This window comes from Pongo abelii, chromosome 23 (genome assembly GCF_028885655.2).
Source record: "Pongo abelii isolate AG06213 chromosome 23, NHGRI_mPonAbe1-v2.0_pri, whole genome shotgun sequence".
NCBI classification, from domain to species: Eukaryota; Metazoa; Chordata; class Mammalia; order Primates; family Hominidae; genus Pongo; species Pongo abelii.
In genome coordinates, this window is record NC_085929.1 from 45341497 (window position 1) to 45369469 (window position 27973).

General features: G+C 53.8%; 1 protein-coding gene across 2 annotated transcripts; it reads right to left on the reverse strand.

The window, feature by feature from the left end:
* Positions 1–16962: 16962 nt before the first annotated feature.
* CBX6 (chromobox 6) lies at positions 16963–27809 on the reverse strand. 2 transcript variants are annotated; one of them, XM_024239758.3, is made up of 5 exons: positions 27605–27809; positions 27385–27428; positions 27175–27240; positions 26963–27029; positions 16963–22680 (listed from the first exon to the last, which is right to left on the reverse strand). In XM_024239758.3, exons 1-5 carry the CDS (start codon positions 27671–27673, stop codon positions 21688–21690), a joined length of 1239 nt encoding a protein of 412 aa, XP_024095526.1. In that variant the 5' UTR covers positions 27674–27809; the 3' UTR covers positions 16963–21687. The 2 variants fall into 2 exon arrangements, with proteins under 2 accessions (XP_024095526.1, XP_024095527.1); XM_024239759.3 differs by having other exon boundaries at positions 16963–22626; positions 27605–27789.
* Between the last annotated feature and the right edge of the window lie 164 nt (positions 27810–27973).

The following is a 27973-nucleotide window of genomic DNA, read 5'->3' on the forward strand; positions in this document are numbered from 1 at the left end:
GGACAGGCTCACAATAGAAATGAGGAAACTGAGGCACCAGAGGTCAGGCCGCTGTCCAAGGTCACCAGGTGGCTGCGTTGGAGCCGCCTGCGAGCTTAGGCACGTTTCACTGGACCAGACTGTGGATGGGGCTGGAGTGGGAGCGGTTAGAGGAGGAGAAGAGGCCAGTGTTGGGGGTTGAGGGGAGGCGCGGATTTTGACCTAACTTCTGTTTATACTGTGGCCACCTGCCCGTCACCCCCACCTCCAACCCCACCTCCAACTCACCTCTGAAGGAGCAGAGTTCACTCCCCACCACCCTCATTACAAAATCTTCCTGTGATCTCAGAGGATGATGGAAATTCTCTCCTCTGAATCCTTGGGGGCTTAGAGCATCACAGGTCCAGAGAAACCCCCCCACCCCCACTGCAGTCTGCTTTCGTTGGCAAGCGGTGCCACGTGCCTGGTGGGCATGTGGACCAGGCCCAGAAGGAACAGCAGGAATGGGAGTGGGCTGTGCTGTGGGGGTGGCGGAGGAGCGTTTTACTTTCTCCTGTCAAAAATGTCTATATATATTTTGTTGAAAATTAACTTTGCAATTAAAAACTTAAAAACAATCCTGCTATCCTCCACACTTTATCCCCAGCTCCAATTTTCCATGAGGTCTTTCCTGACCAATACGGATTCCCAGGGCTGGAAGGGCGCTGGGAGGGCTGTGGTTATTCCCAGCTCTGTCTCCCTTCCAAGCCTGCACTTTTGACTTGAAGGGAAGGCACAAACCAGGATCTCTGGACCACCGCGGCTACCACTGTGGTTTCGAGTGTACTTCACATAGCGCTGGTGGTGGGGAGAGACCCGAATGTTTCCCAGGAGGCCACAGCCCTGGGGGACGCTCTCCAGCCACTGGGATTTTCTCCAGTGTTCCCAGGCACACGTGCTCCACCTCCCTCCCTCCACACATGTTAGGATGATGTCCACCCTGTTCACCCATCTCTAGGAGCCAGGGATTTTCATCCATACCTGAGTCGTGAAAGAGGAGAGAAGCAAACACAAGTGCTGTATGCCAGGAACCCGAGTGCTGTGTGTGCGTGGATGTGTGCTGGCGCTCACTGAAGCCGTGACCTCAAAACCCAGGGCAGGCAGCTGGGCTTGGAGGAAGCATCTCATGGACAGAGAGATGGGCTGGCTCTTGGAAGGCAAAGGCCAGCGGCAGGCCCTGCTAAAGTCCTGGGGATGCATGAGACATCGGGATTCCTGGTACATCTACACGTGAGCTGTGAAGACAGAAACACAGCATCCCCAGGAGAAACTGTCATAGGAAGTCCAGGGAAGGACAGGAGATGCCAAGAGAGAGGGCTGCTGCCAAGAGCAGCAGAGCCACTGTGACTTGGGCACCAAATGGTGCCACCTTTTCCTGAGCTGCCCCTTGAGACTTTGGGGACAGTTTGGATAAATGGGTCCAGAGGCTGGAGTCAAATCGTGTTTAAACTGGTCTGCTGATCTCCTAAAATGACTTTTTTTTTTTAATTTTTTATTTTTGAGACAGAGTCTTGCTCTGTCACCTAGGCTGCAGTGCAGTGGCGTGATCTCGGCTCACTGGAACCTCTGCCTTGCGGGTTCAAGCGATTCTCCTGTCTCAGCCTCCCAAGTAGCTGGGACTACAGGTGCGCACCACCACACCCAGCTAATTTTTGTATTTTTAGTAGAGATGGAGTTTCAACATGTTGGCCAGGCTGGTCTTGAACTCCTGACCTCAGGTGATCCACCTGCTCAGCCTCCCAGAGTGTTGGGATTACAGGCGTGAGCCATGGTGCCAGCCTCTCCCTTCTTCTTTGACCCATCTCTATCCCCAGCATTCGCATGAAGCCTGCCCAGGGAAGCTTCTCGGTGAATGTTTGCTGAACTAGTTTCCTAATGCCGCTGCTGGAGGCAGAGGAAGGAGGAGAGGACAGAGAGGTCCCAAAAAGCTCGTCTCTCCTGGGTCCTGGGAGAGACCTCCCTTAATCCTAACACAGGACTCCTCAAGGGATGGGCAGAGAAGTATTCTCGGGGGAACTTCCCTAACACTGGAATAGTTCCTATATTTTCCTTCTGAATTGTCATGACTCCTAGTTGTTTTTTTTTTTAAATTTCTTCACTTTCATTCCATTCTTAGGCCAAGGGAATTCTGCCATATATAACAAATATAGGAATTCATTTTAGAAAATATGTTTTGAGACCTACATTGTGCCAGGCATAGCGCCAAACATTGGAGAGAGCTGGGAACAAGACAAGCTCACACAGTTTATATTCCAGTGGGGAGGCAGGCAATAAACAAATGAATAAGTAAACAAGTTAATTTCCAATAATGATGAGAATGACAAAGAAAAGTCTTCAAGTGATGTTATAGAAAGTTACAGGAAGTAGGAAGGGGGGAGTTGGGAGGTGGGCAGTATTTATAAGGTGGTCGGAAAAGGCCTGCATTGGAGCTCAGACCTAAATGACCTGGGAAACCAGCCATGCAGAAGTCTGGGGAAAGATGGTGTGCTCTAGGCAGAGGGAACAGCTAGTGCAAAGGCCCTGGGGCACAAAGGAGCATGGTATGTTTCAGGAACAGAAGGAACAGAGTGGGGCTAGAGGCAGAGTGAGGTGTAAGGGAGGGAGGAAGGTGGCGGCCATGTAGAGATTTACAGGCTCTGGGAAGGGAGTGGGTCTGACTCGAAGCCCAACTGGAGGGCTGAAGCACGGAAGTGATATCACCTGGTTTGTGTTTTTAAAAGACCACTCTGGCAGTTGTCTGGAGACTGGGTTACAAAGAGATAACAGAGGGCTGGGAGCAATGGCTCATGCCTGTAATCCCAGCACTTTGGGAGGCCAAGGCGGGTGGATCTTTTGAGGTCAGGAGTTCTAGACCAGCCTGGCCAACATGGTGAAACCCCGTCTCTACTAAAAATACCAAAATTAGCCAGGTGGTAGTGGTGCGCGCCTGTGATCCCAGCTATTCGGGAGGCTGGGCAAGAGAATCACTTGAGCCTGGGAGGCGGAGGTTGCGGTGAGCCGAGATCACGCCACTGCACTCCAGTCTGGGCGACAGAGACCCTGTCTCAAAAACAAAAACAAACAAACAAAAAACAAGAGGAAGTAGGGGGGTTACAATTGTAACCCCAGGTGCTTCTCCAAGTAATGGCGACTTGGAATTGGTGGTGGCGGAGAGACGTGGATGGATTGCAGATCTGTTTTACAGGTAGTGTTTGTCAGTTGGGTCCTCCAGGAAGCGGACACTGAGATGGGGTTGGAAGTACAAGTGCTTTATTGGGGGTGATGTCCTGTGAAAGACAAGAGGGCCAGAAACAGAATCGGGCAGGGAGAACCTCCGACTTCAGTGCTGATCTAACGAAGTGTTGGCCACCCCGATAGGGCGCTCTGGCGCCGAGACTGCCCACGAGGGAGTTTTTGCATCAGGCACAAATGACCTGTCTCTATGGTGCCCTTTTCACCCTGAGTCATTGGCTGGAAGTTGCCCCAGAAGAGCAAGGCTTCAGCTCAGAAGCTGAGGTGGATCACGAAGTTGGAGAGCATCTGCTAACTGCCTCATCTGCTGCTGAGTGGCAAAGTTGTTGTTGAATGGAGAGCTGAGGGGGCCCCTCCCTGGCTGCCATGGTCCATTCCTTACACCAAGGTCCAGTTCTCCATACACGGTCAGGAGTAGTCCCTCCAAGGTGCCCGTGGCCTCTCTTCCTGAGGGACACCTGGAAGGGGGAGGTTAGTGGGAAGAACACCAGTGTCCGCTACTGCAGTTGGCCTCAGGCTGCAAGAGGGTTCATGGATTCTTCCCCTGTCCATCTAACCATTCTCCCAGTCATTGTCTCTGCTGATAAAAGGGGGAAGAACATTCTTTCATTCCCCGGAGCCTAGGAAAGCCCGTACAACGTATTTTCTCAATAATGTTTTTTGAGGCCAGGCACGGTGGCTCACGCCTGTAATCCCAGCACTTTGGGAGGCGAAGGCAGGAGAATGTCTTGAGCCCAGGAGTTCAAGACCAGCCCAGGCAACATGGTGAAACCACGTCTCTGCAAAAAATACAAAAATTACCCGGGCGTGGTGGCACATACCTGTAGTCCCAGCTACTTGAAAGACTGAGGCAAGAGGATCTCTAGTCCAAGGGGTGGGGGCTGCAGTAAGCTGTGATTGTGCCACTGTACTCCAGCCTGGGTGACAGAGCAAGATGCTGTCTCAATACAAAAATAAAAATAAAAGTTTTTTGAACTGAGATACACTTTTAAAAGGGAGAAGGAGGGAGAAAGAGGACTTGCACAGGGAAGGCCTTTAGACTGTAATCAAGTCATTTCTAAAAGATGGGTGATTGGATGCTAATTAGGTAACTGGTGGTTTCACCAGGCACATGGCAGAGCCAGGATTTGAACATAGGCTTAGGGTGACGAACTCATCCCATCTGGCCTGGAATTTTCCCAGTGTCAGCACTGAAATGCTAGCATCCTGGGAAACCTCTCAGTCCTGGGCAAACACGGACAGCTGGTCACCCTGGCTATCTTCAAACCCATTCCCCCACCACACTGTCTCAGTGCTGGTATGTACCACATAGCAACGAAACACACACGTCTTTCTCTTCCCTCGACCTCCATCCTTCCCTCTCCTCTAGCATCTCCCTCTTTCCCTGCTGCCTGCACACTGTGAGCTCCTCGAGGGCAGGGACTAGCTGCAGCACCCTCCTCTCTGTGACTCCAGGGCTGGCACTCGTGGGTGCTCAAACTCCCAGTGAAGGAGTTTGGGTAGATGGGTGGGATTACAGATGTGAGCCACCGCGCCTGGCCTCAAAAAACATTTATTGAGAAAACATGTTGTACCTTTTGGGGTGTGCTTGTGAACAAAGGGTTCTTTTCCCCGGGTGGGTGGTAAAGAGGCTGGGGACAAAGAGAGTGTCTGTGTCCATCCTGAAGTCCCATCTAGGTCTGGTCTCAAGACCTGAGCTGCCTCAGTCTCCTCATCTGTAAGGTAGAGCCAGTGGTACTTATGTATAGGATTGTAATGGGAAGGAAATAAGGCCAGGTGAGATGTGTGTAAAATCTCTCCCAGGGACTCAAGGCAGGGACCATTTCCTACCATGCTACTGTGTATTATCAGGGCAAGGCTCAGTACTTGCTATACCTTCCTTATTTATTCCTAGCGTATATTATGTGCTCAATAAATGTTCATTCCCTTCTTGACGTCTTTGCCTTTGATTCCCCAGGTGCCTACAGTGCTTACTCCCTAGTCGCTCTGCCCTTTCTTGGTTCCCCTCCTGCCCCCGTTCTGAGCAGAGTTGGGGAATCATTCAGACGAAGGATCATATGTGTATTCAATCAACACACGCCAGTCTGAGGGCTTCCAAGTGGGGTGCAGGGCTCAGCTGGGGCCCAGAAGTGTTCACACATCAGTAGTGGATACTGGGATGGGGAGCCCAGACTAGAGAGGAGGGCAGAAGCCAGGGAAAAGAGAGCTTTCCTCTCAGGGGAAGCCCAGAGATTTCCATCCAGAGTTTCTGCCTCCCTGGAAGCAGCAAAAGGAGCCAACCCAGCTTGCAGATTTGGGCAGGAAGCAAGGACATCTGTTCCCCCACAGGCTCAGGAGGGGCCGAGAACCAAGGAGGAAACGTGTGTCCACCTTGTGGGGGGCCCTTGGAGTTGGCTGGAAAGTGCGTGCCTGAGTCCAGGCCCAGGAAAGAAAGACCAGAAGGAGTGGCCGGCCAAGGATGCTGTAGAGGCGGGGTGGGGGTGCCCTCACTGTCTCAAGGGCCTCCTGCAGCCCCTGTTTGCTGGCGTGTTCCTTCTGCCACTTCTTACTGTACTGGGCTCTCACCTTGGCAGCCCTGGAACTCTACAGTATAATCTTTCCATGTCACAGATGAGAAAATCAAAGCTCAGAGACACTCAGTCATTTGCCCTGAAGCCCTTGGTCTGTGGGGGTACCACTGGCATTTGAACCCAGAAGTTGTCAGACTCAGATTCCCCAGCTCACATTCTGACACCGCCCTTCAAAGGGTGTGTGGACTGGCCCCTGCTGGGTGAGGAGGCAGCCAAGTCCGTCCTGGGAAGCCCCCTTCTCCCTGTACTCTCCCCCTCCACCTCTGGAGTGCATCTCAAACTGCCACCATGGCCCCCTCCTTGGCCCACCAGTGGTCCCAGCACCAGTTTCTGTTGCACTGTCTGTAACTTGTGTTTCCCCAGTGAGGCTGTGGACTGCTCAAGGCCTCAAACCTTATGTTCTTCATATGTGGGTCACTGGCACCCAGGGCATGTCCAGGGTATATTTGATTCCTGCCCAGTGGACCCTAAGGAATGGTGGCCACCTCTGCAGCTCCTCTAGGAAAGGCATTTTCAGGTGGCTCCCAGGATTCTGCAGCCACTGCACTTGGAGGCAGGGAAGCTGAGTCCTAGGGCTCGGGGAAACTTCCTTTCCTCGTCTGTAAAATGGGTACGCATAAACCTAACCTGCCTATGGTGAGGTAGGGGCACCTGAGATCTCACCTGGGTGGTCATTCGTGTGTGTCCAGCGAGGAACCAAGGGTGCCTGGTAGCTCTTCCTCAAATACCATCTGTCTCCCGATCTAGCTCAACTACCCAAGGTGAGCCCTAGAAGTGGGGGGCAGGTGGAGAGATTCTGCAGGCTGGAGGAAGGGACTACACATGAAACCAGGGTGGGGTGGGCAGTGCTGCCAGCTGGGCCCCTCCCTGCTCCTGCCCGTTGAGCTTGCCAGCCCGCAGGCCCACCTTGGGCTGGGTCCAGGCTTGGCTCTTTCTCTTCTCTGAGGTTTGCCTGCCACCATCACTAGCCACAGCCACTTAAGAAGACACCTCCCTCTCTAACCTCCGACCACACATGTGACTCCCTAGCCACTCAGCCTTGAAGGGGTGAGGGACCAGGAGCATTTTTTTTTCTCAGCCCCTTTGCAACACTACACTTTGGCATGGGTACTTGGTCTCCATTGTCCTCAGCTTTGGGGGCCTGGGCTGCAGGGGGACAGCAGGGCTGGAGAGGAAGGAACGGATCCGAGTGACATTTCCATTAAGGGGTCAGTTAGTCACAAATGCTGGTGGCTGGCTGGAAAGAAATGAGTCAAACACAAGGCCTGGGGTTCAGGCCCCATCAGGGAAGCAGATGAGTCAGGCAGCCTGTTGGGGGGCGCACTTTGCAGTCGGGAGATTGGTTTTAAACGTGGTGTTTGAGGGCATTGCATCAAGGTGGAGTGGAGTAATTGAAATATGGACTTTGAAGTCAAGGAGTTGGATTTTAATCCCAGCTGCACAACTTACTAATAGAGTCACCTGGAGCAAGTGACTCAGCCACTCTCTCCGGTTTCCCTGGCTGCACCATGGAGGATTTATGCAAGAGTGAAATGCGAGTGTGCGGCTCAGAGCCTGGTTCGTGGAGCACTCAGCAGAGCTCCCTGCAATTCCAAGAGGAAGGGGGTATTACGATCCTTTCCCATTTCATAGATGGGGAAACTAAGGCACAGAACAGATACGCACATATTCCCAGGGCCCTGTACAGCCAGGCTGTCCAGCTCCAGTGACTGTGCTCTTAACCACGGTGCTATGCACAGAACGGTGTTGGCGTGGTGGTTAAGGATGATCGCATGGGGTCAAATCCTGGCTCTATCACTCCAGAATTTCTAAGCAAGTAATCACATTTCTGAGCCTCAGTTCCCTTATCTGTGTATTGTGGGTACTGTGCTCTCTGGTGCTATGGTTAGAATATTTGTCCCATCCAACACTCATGTTGAAGTTTAATCCCCAATGTGGGGGCATTGAGAAACGGGGCTCTTAAGAGATGACTGGGTCATGAGGGCTCCACTTTCATGAATGGGTTAATCCATTCATAGATTAATGGATTAATGGGTTATCATGGGAATGGGGCTGTGGTTTTATAAGAAGTAGGAGGGAGACATGAGGTAGCACTCTCAGCCCCCTCACCCTGTGATGCCCTGTGCCACCTCAGGACTCTGTAGAGTCCCCACCAGCAAGAAGGCCTTCACCAGACACAGCCTCCTTGATCTTGAGCTTCTTAGCCTCCATAACTGTAAGAAATAAGTTCCTTTCCTTTACAAATTACGCAGTATCAGATATTCTGTTATAAGCAACAGAAAACAGACAAAGACATCTGGGTTGTGGGTATTTAATGAATTGGTTAGTGTAAAGTCCACTCTGTACGTGTTAGCTATCCTTAGAGTAATTCTGAGTTGGAAAGGGTAATTAGAGGGAGCCCTCTCCCCCATTTTACAGGAGATGATACAGAGACCAGAGAGGGTGACTGACCAGGCTGAGGTCACACAGCTGGAAGAGCTGGGACTCAAGCCACTGTTTTCCTACTCACCTCAAGCTGTTACATGGGAGGAGGACATCAAGAATTGGTGAGCAGATAGCTGGGATGCCAGACTGGAAGTCTGAATTGTGGTCATATCTGGACACAGAGATCTAGAAGGTGTTTCTTCTTACTCACCATCTCCTTTAATCCAAATAAGCCTGCCAAGTAGGGGGTCCTAGTCTCCTTCCCATGAGGAGCACTGAGGCCTGGAGAAGTGACCGAGAGGCTTCAAACCAGGCGGCCTGTCTCATGGACAAGGGTCTCTTTATGGTGCCTGAGTTTGAAAGGTAGGCAGGCAGGCAGGCAGATGAGCCCCTCAAAGGGAACCAGAGATGATTAAGAGCAGAAGTCTTCCACGAGGGCACCACTGCACAGAGACCAAGCCGTGTGTGCCAGCAGGGACTGCCAAGGGAGCTAGCGAGTGACGATCATTTTAATGAGTCCCCTTGGGGGACAGGGTCCACATTTGCCTTTTCCAAAGTGTGTCCTGTTTCCTTGCTCACGGCTGGGAGTATCTGAGCCTTTACTGAGACCTCCTGGGGATATCCAGATCTCCTCTGAAAGAGCCTGTTGCTGGTGCTGCAGTTTCAGACCCTGAAGCATGATGAGCAGGATAAGCTGGTGGGGGGCTTGTCCTTATTTCACAGGACTGAGGACCCCTGCCACCTGGCTTTGTTCCATTTCCATCAGACCACCCTGGCTCCGCACCGATGTTTCCCAGGCCCTTGTGTGCATAAAGGCTGATTGCTGGCGGCCGTCATTTAAATGGAGGCTCATGTCTTTGTCAAGCTCTGAGCTCACTCATCCTTTGGAAAAGACAGAAAAGATTTTGGTACCAATTTGCTCTAATGAAGGCCACATCCCTTCTAGAGGGATCAGAGGGGGACCTGTTCCCATCCAGCTTTAAGTCAGATCGGCTGTGCACCCCCTGCGTGTCTGCTCGCTATTAGGAATGTTCACATTCATCTTTGAATCTCATTGTCCTAAAGATTTCAGAAGGTTGGGGAGGGAGCAAGATGCAGGGGAAAGAGAGCTCTGGGTTACTGTCTGGATAGATGAAGTTTTGGGTTTTAGTTATCTTTCTGCTATTGATTTTGTTTTGTTTTTCAATTTTTAATCATAGTAAAATATGTTACAATAACAAAATTTACCATCTTAACCACTCTTTTTATTTTTTAGAGGCAGGGTCTTGCTCTGTCACCGAGGCTGTAGTGCAGTGTTACGATCATGACTCATTGCAGCCTTGACCTCCCAGGGTCAAGTGATCCTCCCACCTCAGCCTCCTGAGTAGCTGGGACTACAGGCACGCACCACTATACCTGGCTAATTTTTCTATTTTTGTAGAGATGGGGTTTCGCCATGTCGCCTAGGGTGGTCTCAGACTCCGGGCCTCAAGCGATCCACCCCTCAACCTCCCAAAGTGCTGGGATTACAGGCATGAGCTACTACCCTCAGCTCCACCTTAACTATTTTTTTTTTAATTTTAAGTTCTGGGATACATGTACAGAATGTGCAGGCTTGTTATATAGGTATACATGTGCCATGGTGGTTTGCTGCATCTATCAACCCCTCATCTAGGTTTTAAGCCCCGCATGCATTAGTTATGTGTCCTAATGCCTCCCTCCCCTCCACCCCTTGACGGGCCCTGGTGTGTGTTGTTCCCATCCCTGTGTCCATGTGTTCTCATTGTTCACCTCCCACTTATAAGTAAGAACATACAGTGTTTGGCTTTCTGTTCCTGTGTTAGTTTGCTGAGGATGATGGCTTCCAGCTTCATCCATGTCCCTGCAAAGGACATGATCTCATTCCTTTTTATGGCTGCGTTACCCATTCTTAAGTGTACAGTGGAGTGGCATTACATACATTCACATTGTTGTGCAACCATCACCACCATTCATCCCAGAAGTCTTTTTGTCTTGTAAAACTGAAATTTCAGGCCAGGCACGGTGGCTTACGCCTGTAATCCTAGCACTTTGGGAGGCCAAGGCGGGCGGATCACGAGGTCAGGAGTTCGAGAGCAGCCTGGCCAACATGGTGAAACCCCTTCTCTACTAAAAATACAAAAATTAGCCAGGGTGGTGGTGCATGCCTGTAATCCCAGCTACTCAGGAGGCTGAGGCAGGAGAATCGTTTGAACCTGGGAGGCAGAGGTTGCAGTGAGCTGAGATCACGCCATTGCACTCAAGTCTGGGTGACAGAGTGAGATTCCGCCCATCTCAAAAATAAATAAGTAAATAATTGGCCAGGCACGGTGGCTCATGCCTGTAATTTCAGCACTTTCGGGAGCCGAGGCGGGTGGATCATGAGGTCAGGAAATCAAGACCATCCTGGCTAACATGGTGAAACCCTATCTCTACTAAAAATACAAAATAATTAGCTGGGCGTGGTGGCGGTCGCCTGTAGTCTCAGCTACTAGGGAGGCTGAGGCAGGAGAATGGCGTGAACCCGGGAGGCAGAGCTTGCAGTGAGCCGAGATCGTGCCACTGCACTCCAGCCTGGGCAACAGGGTGAGACTCCATCTCAAAAAAAAAAAAAAAAAGTAGTAATAATAATAATAAATTTAAAAATAAATAAATAAAAAAACTGAAACTTCATACCCGTTAAACACTAACTCCACAGCCTTCCTCCTCCTAAGCTCCTGACAACCACCATTCTCCTGTCTCTGTATGATTTGGGCTACTCTAAATATCTCATGTAAGTGGAATCATACAGTGTATGTCTTTCTTATGACTGGCTTACTTGACTTAGCATCATAACCTCAAGCTTTGTTCATGTTGTAGCATATGTCAGAATTGCCTTTCTTTTTGTGTCTGTGTATTGCCTTTCTTGTATGTGTATGTCACCTTTTGCTTCTCCATTCTTCCATTGATGGACACTTGAGTTGCTTCCACATTTAGCTATTGTGAGTAACACTTCTATGAACGTGGGTATACAAATATCTTCTCCAGACTCTGCATTCAATGCTTTTGAGTATATATCCAGGAGTGGAATTGCTGGATCACATGGCATTTTTAATTTTTTGAGGAACCGCCATACCACAGCAGCTATTCTATTTTATATTCCTACCAACAGTGCACAAGAGTTCCAAGTTCTCCACATTCTTGCCAACATTTATTTTTTTAAATAGTAGCCATCTTAATAGGTATGAGTTGGCATCTCATTGTAGTTTTGATGTACATTTCCCTAATGGTTAGTGATGTTGAGTATCTTTTCATGTGACCTTTGACTATTTGTATATCCTATTTGGAGAGCTGTCTATTCAAGTTCTTTGCCTATTTTGAACCAGGTTTTGGTTTTTGTTGTTGTTGTTGTGTTTTAGGAGTTCTCTATGTGTTCCGGTATCAGTCCCTTATCAAATACATGATTGGCAAATGTTTTCTCCCATACTGTGGGTTTTTGACTTTTTACTCTGTTAATAGTCTCTTAATGCATAAAAATTTTTAAATTTTCATGAAGTCCAACTTATCTATTTTTTTCTTTAGTTGCCTGTGCCTTTGGAGTCATATCCAAGAAATCTTTGCCAAATCCAGTGTCATGAAGATTTTGCCCTATATTTCCTTCTCAAAGTTTTTTAAAGTCTTACCTTTCAGTCTTTGATTCATTTTAAGTTTTGTATATGGCATTAGGTAAGGATACAACTTCCTTGTTGTGTATGTGGATATCCAGTTTTCCCAGCACTGAAAAGACTGTCCTTTCACCATTGAATGGTTTTGGCACCCTTGTCAAAAATCACCTGACCGTACATGTGAAGGTTTATGGTGGGGTCTCCTTTCTATTCCTTTGGTCTATATGGCCAACGTTATGCCAGTACAACACTGTTTTTATCACTATTTGCTATTGATTTTTAATTAATTACACATGATTTGAGATGCCAATTTCTTGAAATTTATTGAGATTGCTTTATCTCCTCCTATATGATATACATGACAATTTTAAGAAAACTATTTTTTTTTTTCCCCTGAGACGAAGTCTCACTCTGTCTTCCAGGCTGGAGTACAGTGGCGCGATCTCGGCTCACTGCAACCTCTGCCTCCCGAGTTCAAGTGATTCTCCTGCCTCAGCCTCCCGAGTAGCTGGGATTACAGGCATGTGCCACCATGCCCGGCTAATTTTTGTATTTTTAGTAGAGATGGGGTTTCGTCATGTTGGCCAGGCTGGTCTCGAACTCCTGACCTCAGGTGATCTGCCCACCTCAGCCTCCCGAAGTGCTGGGATTACAGGCATGAGCCACTGCACCTGGCAGTTTTAGGACATCTTCAATGCATGTTTGAAAATAATGTGTTGGGGGCAGGATTCTGTATGTACTGTTGGTTGTTTTGCTATTTGTCTTTGTGGCTGGCGTGTTTTGTAATTTTGGATCGTGAGCTCACATTTACAATAGTTTTATCTGTGACAATCCTGTGTGGCCTTTACTGTGGGTAGGGCTATCCACAGAGGCTTGCATTTGCTACTAGTAGCCACATGTCTGTGGTGTAACTTGCCCCAGGTTTTTTTCTTATATTAATTTCTATACTTGGGAGTCCTGGGACCATATGGGTAATACAAATTCAAACCTCAAATGTGTGTTAGTGAAGGTCTAGAGTTAAAATTTCTCAAGAGATCATTCTTTTTAAATTTTTTCCAGCCGAGCCAGAAATGAGACTACAACTTTTTTGTCTTTTCCCTTTGTGAAAGGGTGATTTTTCCCCACCATTTGCTTTTTTCTTTGAGGATATGGGTCCAGTTTTATTCTGGTTCCAGATTTCTGTTGGCAAGGGTCCCAGGCCTTGTCTCCTATCCCTCCCTCACAGGTATAAAATCCAAGCTCCTTTGGTTACCAACATTAGCAAAAGCCACCACCTCCCACGCCCATCTCCTGCCTCCCTTTGCCACCCATAGACCCACCCTGCAGGACAGCCAAAGAATAAACACCTGCTTGTCACTATGATTTTTGGCTTTTCTCTTTGTTTTTGGTCCCTGGGGTTTTTTGTTTTTTTTTAATCTCGGAAACTCAGTTGGGTATTTGAAAGAATGTTTATGTTTTACCCAGTCTTTAAATATAGACAGAAGGTTAGCAGGACAGAAGGTTCTATCTTTTCATGCCTCAGACCTGGGTTCCATTCTCTCTGCCTCTGAGTGATTTTGCGGAGCATCCCCACCCTACAACTCTCAGGCCTCGCCTTGCACCTATCCAATGGGGTTAATCATTCCCCAGCCTCACCTCATGGGGGCTGCTCATGGAGATAAAAGGCATGAGATTGAGGAGGTAGAGGCGGGCAGCAAGGGGCTGGACATTAACCCCTGGAATTTCCAGTGACCTCCAGAGCTAAGCACCTATGTCCCTGGTGGTGCTTCCAGGATGGCTGGTGACCAGTCATCTCAGAAATGAGGTGCACTAACGGACAAAGACCCTTCAGCAGATTTGTCCAGCAGTGCCTGGGTGGGCAGGAGCTCGCTCTGAGCCTCAAATCCATAGATGAAAATCCCTCCAGGAACCTATGGCTGATTTACTCCCAATGTGTCCCCGGAAGCTGTGTCCTCCACCAGGTTCTCCACCTGAGAAGAATGCACTCACTCACTCACTCCTCTGCCTATACCACATACCCAGGTGCTTCTTCAAAAAGGCTTTTATACAAGCTCTCAAAGGCAGTCCCTCACCAAATTCTAAATATTCCAAACATCCCATCCACTCTGGCCACTTCCTGTTGTGCCCACTGCCTCAGGCCTCATTATCCTCACCAGGGTCGTTTCGAGTCTTGCCCTGGAGTGGCCTCTGTCCCTCCTGGGACTCCCTCCTGAGCTCACAGCTTCCCTGGCTGATGCTCAGAGCGTGTGGATGTCTGGAGGCCAGGACGGGGCCTCTCCCCTGCTGCTTCCTTTGTGACCCACCGCTGTGGATCAGGTGTCCTTGTGCTCGGCCTCTGCAGGCCACCAGGCCTTTTTGAAGTCGTCCTCTCAGAAGCCAGCAGCCTGAACAAAGAGGGTACACAATCAGCTCGCAGGCCTGTTAGATGGCTTGGGTGGGGGCTGGGCAGTTTGATGTGGCCTCGGTCACATCCCTATTCACTCCAGGCATGGCTTGACATGGACCAAAAAATTTCAACTTTTAGCTTTTAAAAAGCAACTAAGGGCTGGGCATGGTAGTTCATGCCTGTAATCCCAGCATTTTGGGAGGCTAAGGCAGGCGGATCACGAGGTCAGGAGTTCAAGACCAGCCTGGCCAACATGGTGAAAACCTGTCTCTACTAAAAATACAAAAATTAGCTGGGCATGGTGGCGTGTGTCTGTAATCCCAGCTCCTCGGGAGACTGAGGCAGGAGAATTGCTTGAAACCAGACCCAGGAGGCGGAGGTTTCAGTGAGCCAAGGTTGCGCCAAAGTACTCCAGCCTGGACTACAGAGCAAGACTCTGTCACAAACAAACAAACGTAACCAGGTAATTTTGCAAAAATAGTCATCCTCATCCCATCCCATCCCCCACTCCTTGGCTTGCCCCACCCGAGCTTCATCCCACCACTGACCCTTAACCCTGGGAGGAGGCCCAGGAATAGGACAAGGAGGGGGTGGGGGCCAGGCAGGCACCCCCGCCCCGCCCAAGCCGAGTCAGCTCGCTCTCGGGCAATTGCTTGGTCTTGCCCAGTCCTCATCACAAACTGTTCAATTCGAGAAGTTGCCACAGCCTCCTCACTCATTAACTCTCAACTAATAAGGAGACTTACCTGCTTAGCAATGGCAGGACTTGTAATCAGAAACACGGTGACTAATTTCGGCCTGCACTTGCCTCGCATGGGCTGCCCCATGTCCTCATTCCCAAGAGCTTGGGGTTCAGGGGCAAACAGATGGGGCTGGGGTGAATGCTGACTCCCCTGCTCCAAGTGTGCCCCCTTGGGCAAATGAACAAGTTAATGACTTTGCCTCTCTGGCCTCCTCTTCCCCATGACATCTGCTTATAACTCATGGGCTCGCTGGGCACGGGTAAGGGACATGGGCTAGGGCCAGTGACGTGCTCACCAAGGCTTGGCTGATAGTAGGTGCACTGATAATTTGGGGTTCAAAAAAATAAGTGCAAATGAGGGCTTTCTGGGAGTAGAACACCAAGGCAGGTGCTCAAGATGACAAGGAGTTGGCCGTGAGGTGCAGCAGTGGCACTGAGCAGGACCAGCCCTGGCTTACTGGCTGGTCTCCCCTGCCCTGTCGGTGCTTCACTGTGGGTCCCTTCCCACCTGCCTGCCTAGTGGCAGCCCCGTATCCGAGACAGGGACACAATCCCATTTGTCCTGCTGGCCCCTGCCTGGCCCAGGCCAGGCCCACTGGTAATGCTCAGAGGCAGTTGTTTGATTGCACTGAGCCCCGGGTCTACCTCTCAGCCACTCCCAAGCCTCACTGTCCCTGCCAGCATAGGAAGAGGACTGAGCTTGGTGACGGAGATGATCTGGGTCTGCCATGTGCCAGGCACTGAGGTGTGGGCAGAGAGGGGATGAAGACCCAGCCCTGTCCTTAGGAAAGGGGACAGACAAAACCACAGGTCAATACCGAGGGAGGAGACAGAGCAGGGCCCGGGAGGGCAGGTGGCAGGGGAGGGGCTTCAGGCAGAGGCAGGCAAGGAGGAGGGGGGTGGGGAGGTGGAGGCTGGGGGAGACTTTGCACCTCAGCCATTTGCAGATGGCACACAGGCTGTGTTGAGCTGTGGGGGCTCTGGGCATTGCAGCCTGGAAATTAACAGCAGTGTCTGTCTGCATTGAATATCCCCAGCACTGGGACCGGGCGTGACCAAGAAACTAGATCACACTCCTGCCTGCCTAGAGGCCCAGGTGCCGCGGCATGATCCTGAAGGCGGTAGGCTCCCTGACCCCTATGGCACTGGTGTGGAAGACACAGGGGGCAGGTGCAGGCCAGGATGGAGACCGGTGGACCAGGCCAGAGCCGCTGCCAAAGCAGAAGCGCTCAGGACCCCAGGGTGCAGGGTGGGGAGACACTAGAGAGGCCAGACAGGAGGTGGGGTGGTGAGGAAGGGGAGACCAGAGCGCTACCTGTCCAAGGCCTGGCAAACAGGTGGCCGGCCAAGGGAGTCATTGGGCGCTTGCAGGTGGAACGCCAGGCACCTGGGGAAGGCATGGAAGTTTGCCTGGGGCTGCTGCTTTTAAGCCCACCTATATGGGCACAGGGTGTGTCATCTCATGAGAGAAGGCACATGGCACCCAGAAAACAAATGCGAAGACCACCATTCTCATTATCGGAATGTGATATGGGACTTTATGGCACGGTTGGGTGCCAAACCATAGGACTCAATGGCAAGAGCAGCTGGTGGCCCATTCTGGCCTGCTCTCTCCTGGGCTCTGGGGCCACAACCCCAGAGGTCCCTTCCTCTCTGTGGGTGCTGTGATTCCCACTGAGGGACAGGCAGTGATGAGACCTTCATCCTCCCACTCTTACCTACCCGTTATTCTCAAGGGTCCGAGAAGCAGCAGGCATCTCTTTCTCCTACTGAGGCACATGTGAGCTGGGGGAGTGTGGGAGATAGGAACTGGGAAGCAAGTGAGTGCCAGCGGTGGGACAGGGCTTCCCCCTCTTCACCTGTCACTGGAGGGACATGGGCCTGCTGCTTTTGAAAAGCCAGTCACAGCTGGAAGAAGACACAGACACACCCCAACCTAGGGGCTAGGCCTCAGCTTCGGAATGTGACAATTTATTTGGGGGGTAAAAGAGGCTTTTCACCCCCCCTTTCCTGGCGTTGATACAATATTGAAGAGCAGCAGAACAAACGTACAAGACAGAGTAATCGGCACAGACCCACCCCTCCCCCGGAACCGCCGAATCCAGAATGGAGCCCAAACCCACACCCCCAACTAAGCGTCTTCTCCACAGGGGGAGGGGCAGGGTGGACTGGGGGACCTGCCCCCCATGCTGGGGTGGCACCTCCGTTTTCCATCTCCTGCCAACCCCACTATTTTCCCATCTTTGACCACTGGAGGCAAAGTTTAGCCAGCTGGGAGCTGGATGGTTGAACCACATACAAAGGCAACAACACTTCATTTTAAAAATGAGAGAGAAAAAAGAGACAGTGCCCCTCCCCAAATATAGAGCTATATATGTATATTTTATATATATAGAATTCATTCGTGCACAATTCATTAAATGAACTTCTCAAAAATTAAAAAAAATTATAAGATACGTATTTCTTTAGGCCTTTGTGTTTTTAAATTAAAACCAACGAAAAGAAGTCTCCCTCTCCACTCCACCCAGCAGCAAGGGCAGCCGGAACGCTTTGCTCCGGCTACCTGGCCTCCTGCAAGAGGGTTCCCCCATGAGACCGTTAGTCTCCCTTTGCCTGGCTGACTACCTGCATACAGTAGGCACTCACTGCTGGAGTGAGGCACTGACTCCTCCAAAGATTGCAGGGGGCGGAGGAGGGAACCACGAAGGCCTGGGAGGGGGCATCTTTGGCCCCCACTAACCATCTCCCTATTTCTGCATCCTGGTGACTGTCAGCAAGAGATGAGTCGGGGAGACCCTCTCCTGGAGTTCTAGCCCCTAATTCTGGGCTTTCTATACGAGAGGACATGCAGATAGGGAAGAAACTAAAATCTTTCAATGTCTTCCTTTTTTCTTTAAAAGTGATTCCTCAAACCATCCCCGTCCCAAAGAGGCCGCCCTGGGCAAGTGCATGGGAGCCCGGAAGTGGAACTGACCAGGTGGGGCTCCACTGTCCCGTGTGGGCGAAGTGCAAAAAAAAAAAAAAAAAAAAAAAAGAAAAAGAAAAAGAAAAAGAAAAAAGAAAAACCAAAGAAAAAAGAAAAACCACCACAAACCAAAACAACAAAACAACACAGAAAAGTGGGCAAAAGGGGGATGTGTCCTCTTGGGTCCCCATAGACCAGAGAGGCTGGTAGCAGTCCAGCCCCCTGGCCAACCCAGCTCCCTGTTGGGGCTGACCCTCCAGCCTTGGGCAGGCCCATCGGCCTGGCTCTCCTCCAGGACCTCCTGGCTCAGGGGCTCGCTGCCAGTTTTGTGCTGGCTCCAGGGCCTGGGCCCTGCCTTTTAAAGGGCTTTTCCCCATAGGCCAAAGCATCCTGGGCCCCAGTCCCTGCCGCATTCCCCCAGTGAAGGAGCTGCACTTCTCCAAAACCATTTTCACCTCTTCGAAAAGGGGCCATCCCCCCAACTCTGTCCGCCTCACACTGAAGTTGGGGACTCGATCATCACCTCTTCCCAGATCATAGGAAGGATGAGGCTCATTTTGACCTTGACCCCTTTGCAGGGTGAGAACAAAGAGGGGTTGTGGGCAGCTGGGGGCCCCAGTACCAGCAACCTTGACCCCCACCTGGTACTGGGCAGCTGCTCTGACACCAGCAGCGCTTTCTGAAGAGGGCTTGCTGCCCAATATACCCATTTCACAGAAGGGCAAACTAAAGGTCAGAGTGGGGACCCAGACAGGGATGGGTCCCAACTTACCGTCTCAAACCAGAGACACCAGACCTCACCTGTTTCCTATGATACTTGGGTGGGGAGGGGGCGCACTTAAGGGGAGATGACGGATGCCCCAACCAATATTGAACGTAGGAGGAGATCGGGCTTTGGGGGTTATTTCACATACAAAAATAAAGCAAACCAGATTGCAACTTCTGCTTGGTAATTAGGCAAATGGAAAGCAGCAAGGGTGGACAAGGGGCCCATGGAGGCTGATCTCCCAAGGGAGGCCGATCCGTGCAAGTGTGTGGGGGGTGGGGGTACTCGAGAGGGGAGGAAGGAGGCCTCCGCTCACCCTCGGTCCCATCCACTCAGGCCCCTATGGGCACTGCCCACCTCAAGGCGGTGTGCCTGGTGCCTCTTCATGCACCAAGGCTGGCCCGGGCTGCTCCTCTTGGAGCTCAGGCCAGCAGAAGCAGACCACCTGTGGCAAGGGAAATGCATTCCCTCTCCCCAGCCACCCCCAGGGCCCAGCTTCTTGCCTCCTGAAGCCTGCATCCCCTTTCAGGCCAGGGAGGCTCAGAGAGGTCGTGGGCTTTAGGGTGACCCGTGGGGAGGGAGGTCTCCCCCATAGGGTGGCGGTGGTAGGGACCAGATGGCCCAACAACTGGCAAAGGAACAGAAGGGGGCAAGAAACCAAACTGCCCACTCACCAGCCCCCTGGAGAAAATCACCCCACCCTCCCAAACCTCAGCTTGCCGGGACCTGCAGCTTGGGTTAGCTCCCCGGGGACCCGCTGTTGTCCTTCCCTATGAGCAAGCATGGGTGTGGAGATCTGGGTCCAGGCCCTCTCCACAGTGCCTGCGACGCCAGGGGACCTGCCAGCTGGGCCCAGGCCTCCGCCCCATCCTGACATTGCCACCTCACCTGTGCAATCACTGCGTTACTATTTTTTCTTAAATATCTCTTTCCCCCCCCACCCCCCCATAGGAATCCCACAATATTTTTTTCTATTTCTTTTTTTTCCTCTTTTTTTGTTTTTGTTTTTTTGCAAAACTAATTCTTTCACTTTCCTGTCATAAAATCACCTCTGAAAACACAACTTCTTTACAAAAAAGTCACGAATGACACGAACTCTCAGGAAAACACATTTCTATGGTCTCTGGAAACACCTGTAACTGGCACCCAGGTGGTCACTCACCTGGGGCAGGGGGTCAGGGGGAAATCACCTCCAAGGACAGAGGAGAAATACCAGCCCTTATTTGGGGGAAAAGCCAATTGGCACTTGGACGGCCACAAAGCCAACACACAGGGCAGGGTAGGGAGGGGCCGAGGAGTATCAGCCCCCACCCCGACCCTGCGAGGGTCCCCGTTCTACATCCCGGGGAGGGGAGGGCTAGGGCCACGCTGTGGGCCCTGGCAGGGAGATTGGGAAGGAAGGCAGCCTCTCATTCTTAGGACCAAAGGCGCTAGGGTTCTGATCGGCCTTCTGCCAACGTGCTTCTGAGGGAGGGGCCCATGGCAGCACAGCCAGGAAGCCAGCTCCAGCCACGCCTGGAACACGCCACCCACGCACAACGGAGACCTGGGAAGTGGCCCAGGGCTGGCCGGCGGGGCCCCGGTCCCAATCCTGGGACCAACACCCTCATTCTCCTGGAGAACACAGCCCTTCTGGTCTCACCTTTGCCTGCCTGCCCTCCCAGGGCCTGGCCTAAGGCTGGGGCTGTGGCCTCTGCCACTGGCACCAGTGCCTCAGCTCCCTGGCAGCAGAGGGAAACAGAAGCTGCCCAGGACACAAGAGGCTCCTTTGCTTCAGGCAGGCTGGGCTGTGAGAAAGCCTCCGTGGTCAAAAGCAAAAGAGGGGCTGGGACAAGCCAGGAGGCCCTCGGGAATGGATTCCTTGGCGTCCTCCCCAAACACCGGGAGGAAGGGAGAGCTTGGAACGGGGTCTCCCTCTCTATCTCGGTCCCCACCATGATGTGAAGTGAAGGTCCGACAGGTTGGGCTGACCGCCCCGAGGAGGGCAGGGGGGTGGGGGGCACGGTGCCCCCAGCAAGCCTGGGCCAGGAGGGGAGGCCTGGTGACTTCCACAGCAAACCTCCAGGCCTACTGAGGCGAGAGGTGGTCCAGGCCTTCAATGCCCCTGTTCAAAGAACTGTAAAGGGTGCCACCCGGCAGCCTGGGGCCTAGCACCCAATGCGCGTATGAACCCACGGACAAACACAGCGAGTTGGGCAGACGCACAACTGGAAGTTTCCACAGCAGGTTCTCGTAGCACCTTTGGTCAAGAACTGAAGGGGCCTTTAGATGCGGGGAGGCTGTGGCCAGGCGCACCCTCTGCCAGTTCCTCCCACCATTGAGGGGGTTAGGAAAGAGACAGGGCTGGAGCAGGGCATAGGGGGTCTACTTAGGCCTCATCCAAAATCGAGCAGGGAAGACCCCGCCCTGGCCCAACTTCTGATGCCCTGGCTGACGTGGAGGGAGGAGCCGAGTCTGGCCTCATCCTTGGCCTCTGCCTGGGACTTTGCCAAACAGGCAGGAAGCCCTCCTCCTGCCTAGGCATCTGCAGGAAGGAAAGGGACTGTGTCCACCCTCGGCGGGGGTCTCCTAAGGGCCCCACAGCTGCCAGGTTAGCACCGAGAAATCAGACGCCGCACAGGAGAGCAGGAAGCAAGCTAGAGAGACGGGTGGGATGTGGAAGGGGCAGAAGAACCCTAGGTTCTAGGGCTTTCCAGAAACCACCCAGTGGGCCCTACCATGCATGGGCAGGGGGTGTGCCCTTCCCCTGCCCCATTCCAGGGTGGCCCCTACCCCCTGGCTTTCTGGGACCCCAACTACCCAGCCCCATCCCTGGGTCAACACCGAGCCATTTGAGACAAGCAAAGCACAGGGAGAGAGGGCTGGGGGCAAGGGTGCGGTGGGAGCAAGAGTATGACTTCGGGCAGGAGGGCCCCCCCAAGCCCCCCTCCTTGGCGGAGCCCCCTCACTTGCTCGCCCCAATGCCGCCACCGCCACCAGCGGCGCCTGCTACCCCAGCAGCCACCTTCTCGAAATCCTCAGGGTTGCAGAATTCCTTGATTGTGACCGTCAGGAGGTTGCTGGTGACATCGGTGACGACCACATTGGAGCAGGGTGACATCTCGGGGCGCCAGTCCCCAGCCTCGGGCTCGGAGGAGGCACTGGCGGGCTCAGGGGCCGTGGGAGGTGCCGGGCCGGCAGCAACTGCGACCTCCGGCGGTGCCCGCTTGCTGGTGGCTGCCGACTCGGGAGGGAGGGACAGGTCGAGCACCTCCGGCTCGCGCCAGCTGGGGGCGGATGAGCTCACGGTCTCGGGGAGGAGCTTGGGAGGCGTGTCGTCGGGGTCAGAGGACTGTGGTGTAGGCGAGGGGCAGCCGGAGGAGCCAGAGCTGCGGGCGTCGTAGGGGGCGGCGGGGGCGGCCAGAAGCAGCCCAGGGCCCGGGGCTGAGGCCTCAGCCTTGCCGGGGGACGGGGCAGCCAGGGGGGCTGGCGGAGGCTTGTACAGCGCAAAGGCGCCGAACTTCATGTGGCGGATCTGTGTACGCAGGACGCTCTCGCTGAACTTCTTGCTCTTGCCTATAACGCGGTTCCGCGAGGGGACTTTGGGGCGGGCCAGCGCCCCGGCCCCCTGCCCGGCGCCCCCGCCGCCAGCGCCCTTGTCGATCACCTTCAGGTTCAGGATGATGCGGTTCCGCTTGGGCTCCCGCGGCTTCACCTTGCGGTTGATGATGCGCACCGTCTCCGAGAAGGGCGAGATGGGCGGGCGCAGTCCGGGGCTGCCCCCCTGCGGGTCCGGGCGGGGCAGGGGACGGCGGGACATACGGTGGCAGCGGCGGATGTCCTTCTTAAGCCGGTGCACGGCTGCGCTGGAGTGCAGCTTGGGCGAGGAGGCACTGGCGCTCGGCTTGACAGAGAAATGCACATCACTGATGCGGAGGGCCTCGGCCTGGGCCCGCGCCTGCGGGCAGAGGGAGGGGTGGGTGGGACCTCAGGCCTGCCCGCTGACCTCCCCTGGATGTCCCTGCGCCAGCCAGCCCTAAGTAGAGCCTCTCAGCCAGTGATCCCGAGAGTATTTAAGAGAATCACTGGTCTTTATGACCTCGACTTAGAAAAGGAAACAGAGGTTCAGAGATGAAGCAATTTGCCTCTGACTCCAAGGTCAGAGTCAGGACACCCTTGTCCAGGCCCAATTCCAAAACTGTGTTTTTCCTACCACCCACCACCTCTGCTAGCTCCACAGAGGGCCCTGGGCCACTCTATGGCTGCCCTTGCTGACACGGAGGAGTGTCGACAATTGGGACACAGTGTGGGGAGCGCAGCCCTTTGCTCAGAAGCCCCTGCCAAACCCCTGCTCTGTGGCAGATCCAGCCCAAGCGGGGACTCCTCCACGGACTCATTCGTGGTGACAGAAAGGAGGAGGTGGGTCCTCCCTGCTCCCCCGCACCGAGTCCTGCTGAGCCACCACGTTCCCAATGCCCCGTACTCTCTTGCCTTTGAGCAGGCTGACCTCCGGCTCCAGCCTGCCTCCTCAGCTGGCCAGCACCTCAGCCACCATACTTCCCTGGATGGGTCTCATTTACTTGTCTGCCCATTGGTACCAATGCATCCCAAAGCCTGCACCCCAAAGCCTGGGCTGGAACCCAACTCGGTCAGACATGAGTTTGGTGGGGATAGGCCTAGAGGTGGGCCTGACCACTGCCTATTCTCTGTGCCAAGGTGGTCTGGGGCAGGATGGTGGTGCAGAGGTCGTGGCAGCCAGGAATACTGCCCCAGGTTCCTAGGCCTGTCCTTCCAGGCATGAAATCTCTCTAAAGCCGCAGGGCTCTCAAGAGACCCCAGGTTCTAGTCCAACCCACCCGTTGTTAGATGCCACTAAATGGAGAGAGGCTAAGGGACTCGTAAGGCGATGTAAGCTGTCTGCATGGCCAGTCCTTTCTTTACTAAGGAAGGTACAGAGGCGCCAGGCACCAGTTGCTTGGGGTTACAGCTGCACACACACACACTCTCCCCTGGAGAGCTGCCCTATTACAGGAAGGATGGTGGGCAGCGGGAACATGAAGTGATTTCACACAGCGAAAAGAACCACAGAGCCCAGAGAAGCACAGACCCCAGGCTTGGAGAATGAAACATCGAAGCCTGGCCTTGACACCTAAGTAGGAGAAAATCCTGGTCCTTACTGAGCCCTGACTGCACCCCAGACAGTTCCAGAGGCCGCGGTGGCCTGCTAAGACAGACAGATGGTAGAGGCAGAGAGTCCTCTGGGCAAGGTCCCAGTGGTGTGAGAAGATGGCGAGGAGTCACAGGACTGAAAGCAAGGGCTGGGGACAGAGGCTGGGGTGTGTGTGGGGTGCCACAAGGGGTGTGTGTGGGGTGCCACAAGGGGCGTGGGTTTTACAGATCCTGCTGGGGCAGGGAGACTTGTTAGGTGATGGCTGCCCTCAATCTAGGTGAGAGATGGTTGGGACCAAGAGGAAGGCGCTGTCCCCACGGTTGGTCTGTGAGGTCCTTGAGGGTGGGATCTGTTGTGAGGTCTCTCTACCTCCCACTCCCCACCGCATTGGATGCTTAACTAGTACCTGGAGGTAGCCCATATGCCCGTCAGACAAGACTAGATTACCATTTGACCACAACTCCCAGGAGAGGTGTTTGCTGGCTTATTTGTTGGCTAAGCAAGGATGTCTTCATTTAGAACATGGCCTTCACCCCCATGGGAGAAGGGACTGTGACTCCACGTGGTCCTCCCAGCCCAGGCTTAGGCCTCCTGGGGCTGCTTGGTTAACGGTCCCTTCCGCCACTAGGTGGCAGCACATGAAGCCGGGCCTGCCCATGCCAATGCTGCCAGCCCAGCTCCCAGGGATTGGGCCCCTCAGACCCCTTCCCACACAAAGGCAGGGAAAAGCCCAGGCTTTTTTGGCATGGTAAGGAGACATTCTGCAGGTGCATCCCCACACTTTCTGACTCTCAGAAAGTTAAGTGTTTACTCCCTCCGCAAACTGCCTGAGTTTCCTGACTTCTGCAATTATGCTTCCAAGAGTCCAGGGGTGACGGACTGTTCCTGGGGGAGGGGCAGAGTGTGGGCAAACGGCAGGTCCAGAAAGAAACCCTAGCTGTGAGTCTCCTTTCCTTATCTGCTTGACCATCACAGGGCCTACTACGGGCACTCCTGTGATGATCAGAGAGTATATGGCACCTGCTCAGCACAGTGCCTGGCATGCAGCAAATAACTGAACAGACCTACCCATGGGTGGTGGGCTTATAAGCAGTGATCTTTTTCCAATGTATGCTTGGCATACATTGACATTTCTTTATACTTTCTATATATTATTATTTTTTAAAGGGTTCACCCTTCCTCTTCCTCCCCACATGGAGAACTCTTTGAAAGTGGGACCTGGGTCTGCCTAATGAATTAAAAATAACTGTAGCCAACATGCTTATTGCACCCCGACCAGGTGACAGGCATAGCTCTGTGGGCTTGGCATGCACCGTAGATGGTGTGAAGGTTCGAGCACCTGAACTCTACCACAGCCTCTCCCCATGTCTGTGGGCAAGTTACTGGACACCTCTGGCCCTGTTTCCCCATGCGTAAAACAGGGAGGATGGAAACTATCTCATGGGCTCCTGTTTGCTTCAGAGTAGTTCCTGGCAGAAAGCGCTGAGTGTAATTTGCTGACTCTGCCATACTGCCTCTCAGGGAGCCCCAGAGCAATGTGTTCGGCCCAAGCTAATCTCCATAGCCCCTCACAAACATCCACATCACTCTCAGGCTACCTGTTTCTTAGGGTCCAGATAAAAAAGTCCTACTATCTGCGTCTCTATCCCCTGCCACGCCAGCTCTGCAGCCTTCATAGTTTCCTGTGTGTGTCTGCCTTCCCCCTTTAACCTGACATGGACTCCTCAAGGCACAAGATGAAGAAAAGGAGACAGGATGAAGCCAGGAAGCTGGACCTCGGGTTAAGTCACTTTCCCTTCCTGGGCCTTGATTTTTTATCTGTGAAATGGGGATAATACTCCCTACTTCTTGGAACTGTTGAGAGAATTAATGGAGATAATCCATGTGGGGGCTCAGCCCTGTATTAGGCCCACACCCAGCTCAGGAACCAAAAGAACTATCAAGAAAAAAAGGCGTTCTGTGTATCAATGCTCATGGTCATACTCGCTTCGCCGCTAGAGGGTGCCCCAGCTGCACTGAGAGGCTGTCACACAGCCCACCAGCCTTCCAGCTGCTCCGCCCATCCCTCCCCAAGAGAAGCATCAGGGTTAAGGTTACTCCCTGGATCCCCTAGGATGTGCGTCGCTTGAGGGTGAGGGTTATAAAAATATGAAATTCTGGAAACCAACATTTCTTTCACTTCTGCTTCTCTTTTCCGAAAAAGAGTCCTCCCACAAAGTCACCGGCTGTCGGGTGGGAGGGGGCCCTGAGGCATCCGTAGCACTACAGGAAGACAGGTGGCCCAGTGAGTCCCACCTGCAGCCGTGCCTGCCACCTAGGGCCATCTTGCCCTTCCTTTCCCAGACTCTGTTTTTCCTTGTCAAAATAAAATAACCCAAATCCTCCAAGATGGCTTCCTCTGGAAGTTCTTCCCTCCCTAGCAGAGGCTAATATGCTATGCTCTCACTCCCACATCCCCATCCCCCAGAAATGGCCGGGAGTGGGGGGAAACTGAGGCTCAGAGCCCTAAAGTTAGCGGCCCAGCCTGGGTGATAAATTCAAAGTGAAATGATTTGAGGTCAAATTCAAGTTGGATCCCCAAGAAAGGAGGGGAGCCATGAAGAACAAATCCTGAAAGACGGAACGGGGGAAGCTGGGGGCAGGGAGGCAGGTGGTCCCCCAAATCCTCTCCTTGTGCCCTGCCAGGAGGTGGGACCCCACTCACTCTCCCCCTGGGTTCCAACTCCCAGCACAGTCATAACAGCTCAAACAAATGCCCCCTTCCCATTGGCATCCCCCACCTGCCTCAGCCACCCCCTTTCCTGGAGCCCTAAAGGCATCCCCAGCCCCTGGTTTCAACTGGGAGGATTATCCCCAGTCCCAGGACCCTCTTGTTGAAGCTGAAGCTGGCTGAGGCTTGCCATCAGGGGCTTCTGGGGGGGCTCACAACCACCCCCTGCCCAGCTGGGGCCCCTCTGAAAAGGCCCGCCCGCTTGGGCGGCCGCGTATCTGTCCCTCCCTTCCAGGCCCCGTGCTGTGCCGGGGCTGGGGGCCCGAGAGGGGGGATGCTGCTGGGGCTGGGCCAGGTTACCTTCAGGAGGAAAGTTTTGGGTTTGGGTCCCCTCTTCTTGGGCCCATACAGCTCACGCTCCCTCTCCCTGCGGCCGAAAAACACCAGAGGTTAAAAAGAGCCCCTTCCCGGGCCCCACTCCGCGCTGCCCTCCTCGGCTCTCCCGCTTCCCCGCGCGGCGCCCCAGCCCAGCCTCGGCCTCGCAGCCCCTGCCAGTTTCCCCAACAACTCACTTTTGCTCGAAGGCTGCAATGAGCCGCGAGTCCAGGATGTTCTCCTCGGGCTCCCAAGTGCTGTACCTGCCGAGTCACAAACGCACAAAATCAGGATGAAGACCAGAGAGGGACAGGCACGCGGCGAGAGCAAGCGCGCGCACCCCCACCCCAGGCCCCGGTGCCCGCTGCCTCCCCTCCCGCGACGCCCCCGGACCCCGCGACACTCACTTGATCGCCCACCCCTTCCATTTCACCAGGTACTCGATGCGTCCCTGAAAAACAGAGGGGAGAAAAACGGGGGTGGGGGTGGGGAGGATGCGGGGACGCGAGGAGGCGGCGGCGCGGGGCTGGGCGAGGGAGCCGGGCTAGCGGGACCGCTTCGCCCCGAGGGCCCCCGGCCCCGGCCCCGCCTGCGGACAGCGGCGGCCCGCCCCGGGCGGCGGCTCACCTTTCGGATCCGCCGTTTGATGATGGATTCGGCCGCGAAGACCCGCTCGCCCACTGCAGACAGCTCCATCTTGCTCAGCGGCACCCACAGCCCATAATACTCCCTGCGCCCGCGGCCGGTGCGGCACCGCTCGCGCACGCGCCGCAGCGCCCAGGCCCCGGCGGGCGGGAGCGCGGCGGGGCGCGCGCTCGCGTTCCAGCTGCGGGCCGTCACGTGATCCTCGCGGCTGGCGCGCGGTTGCCAGGACCTCCCCCTCCCCCGGGGCGGTTGCTAGGGAAAGTCGGCGCTCGCGGGGCGGGGGCGCGCGCTGGCTCTTAAAGGGGCCGCGCGGGCAGAGGGAGCAATTGCCGGCCGACCCGATGGGTGCCC

What these genes read in the sequence shown, in the direction of transcription:
- CBX6 (XM_024239758.3), bottom strand. Translation starts at nt 27,673, where the DNA reads ATGGAGCTGTCTGCAGTGGGCGAGCGGGTCTTCGCGGCCGAATCCATC. An exon ending in TCAAACGGCGGATCCGAAAG is followed by an intron (nt 27,429 to 27,604) that starts GTGAGCCGCCGC and finishes TCTGTTTTTCAG; the next exon opens with GGACGCATCGAGTACCTGGT. An exon ending in TGGAAGGGGTGGGCGATCAA is followed by an intron (nt 27,241 to 27,384) that starts GTGAGTGTCGCG and finishes GTGACTCGGCAG; the next exon opens with GTACAGCACTTGGGAGCCCG.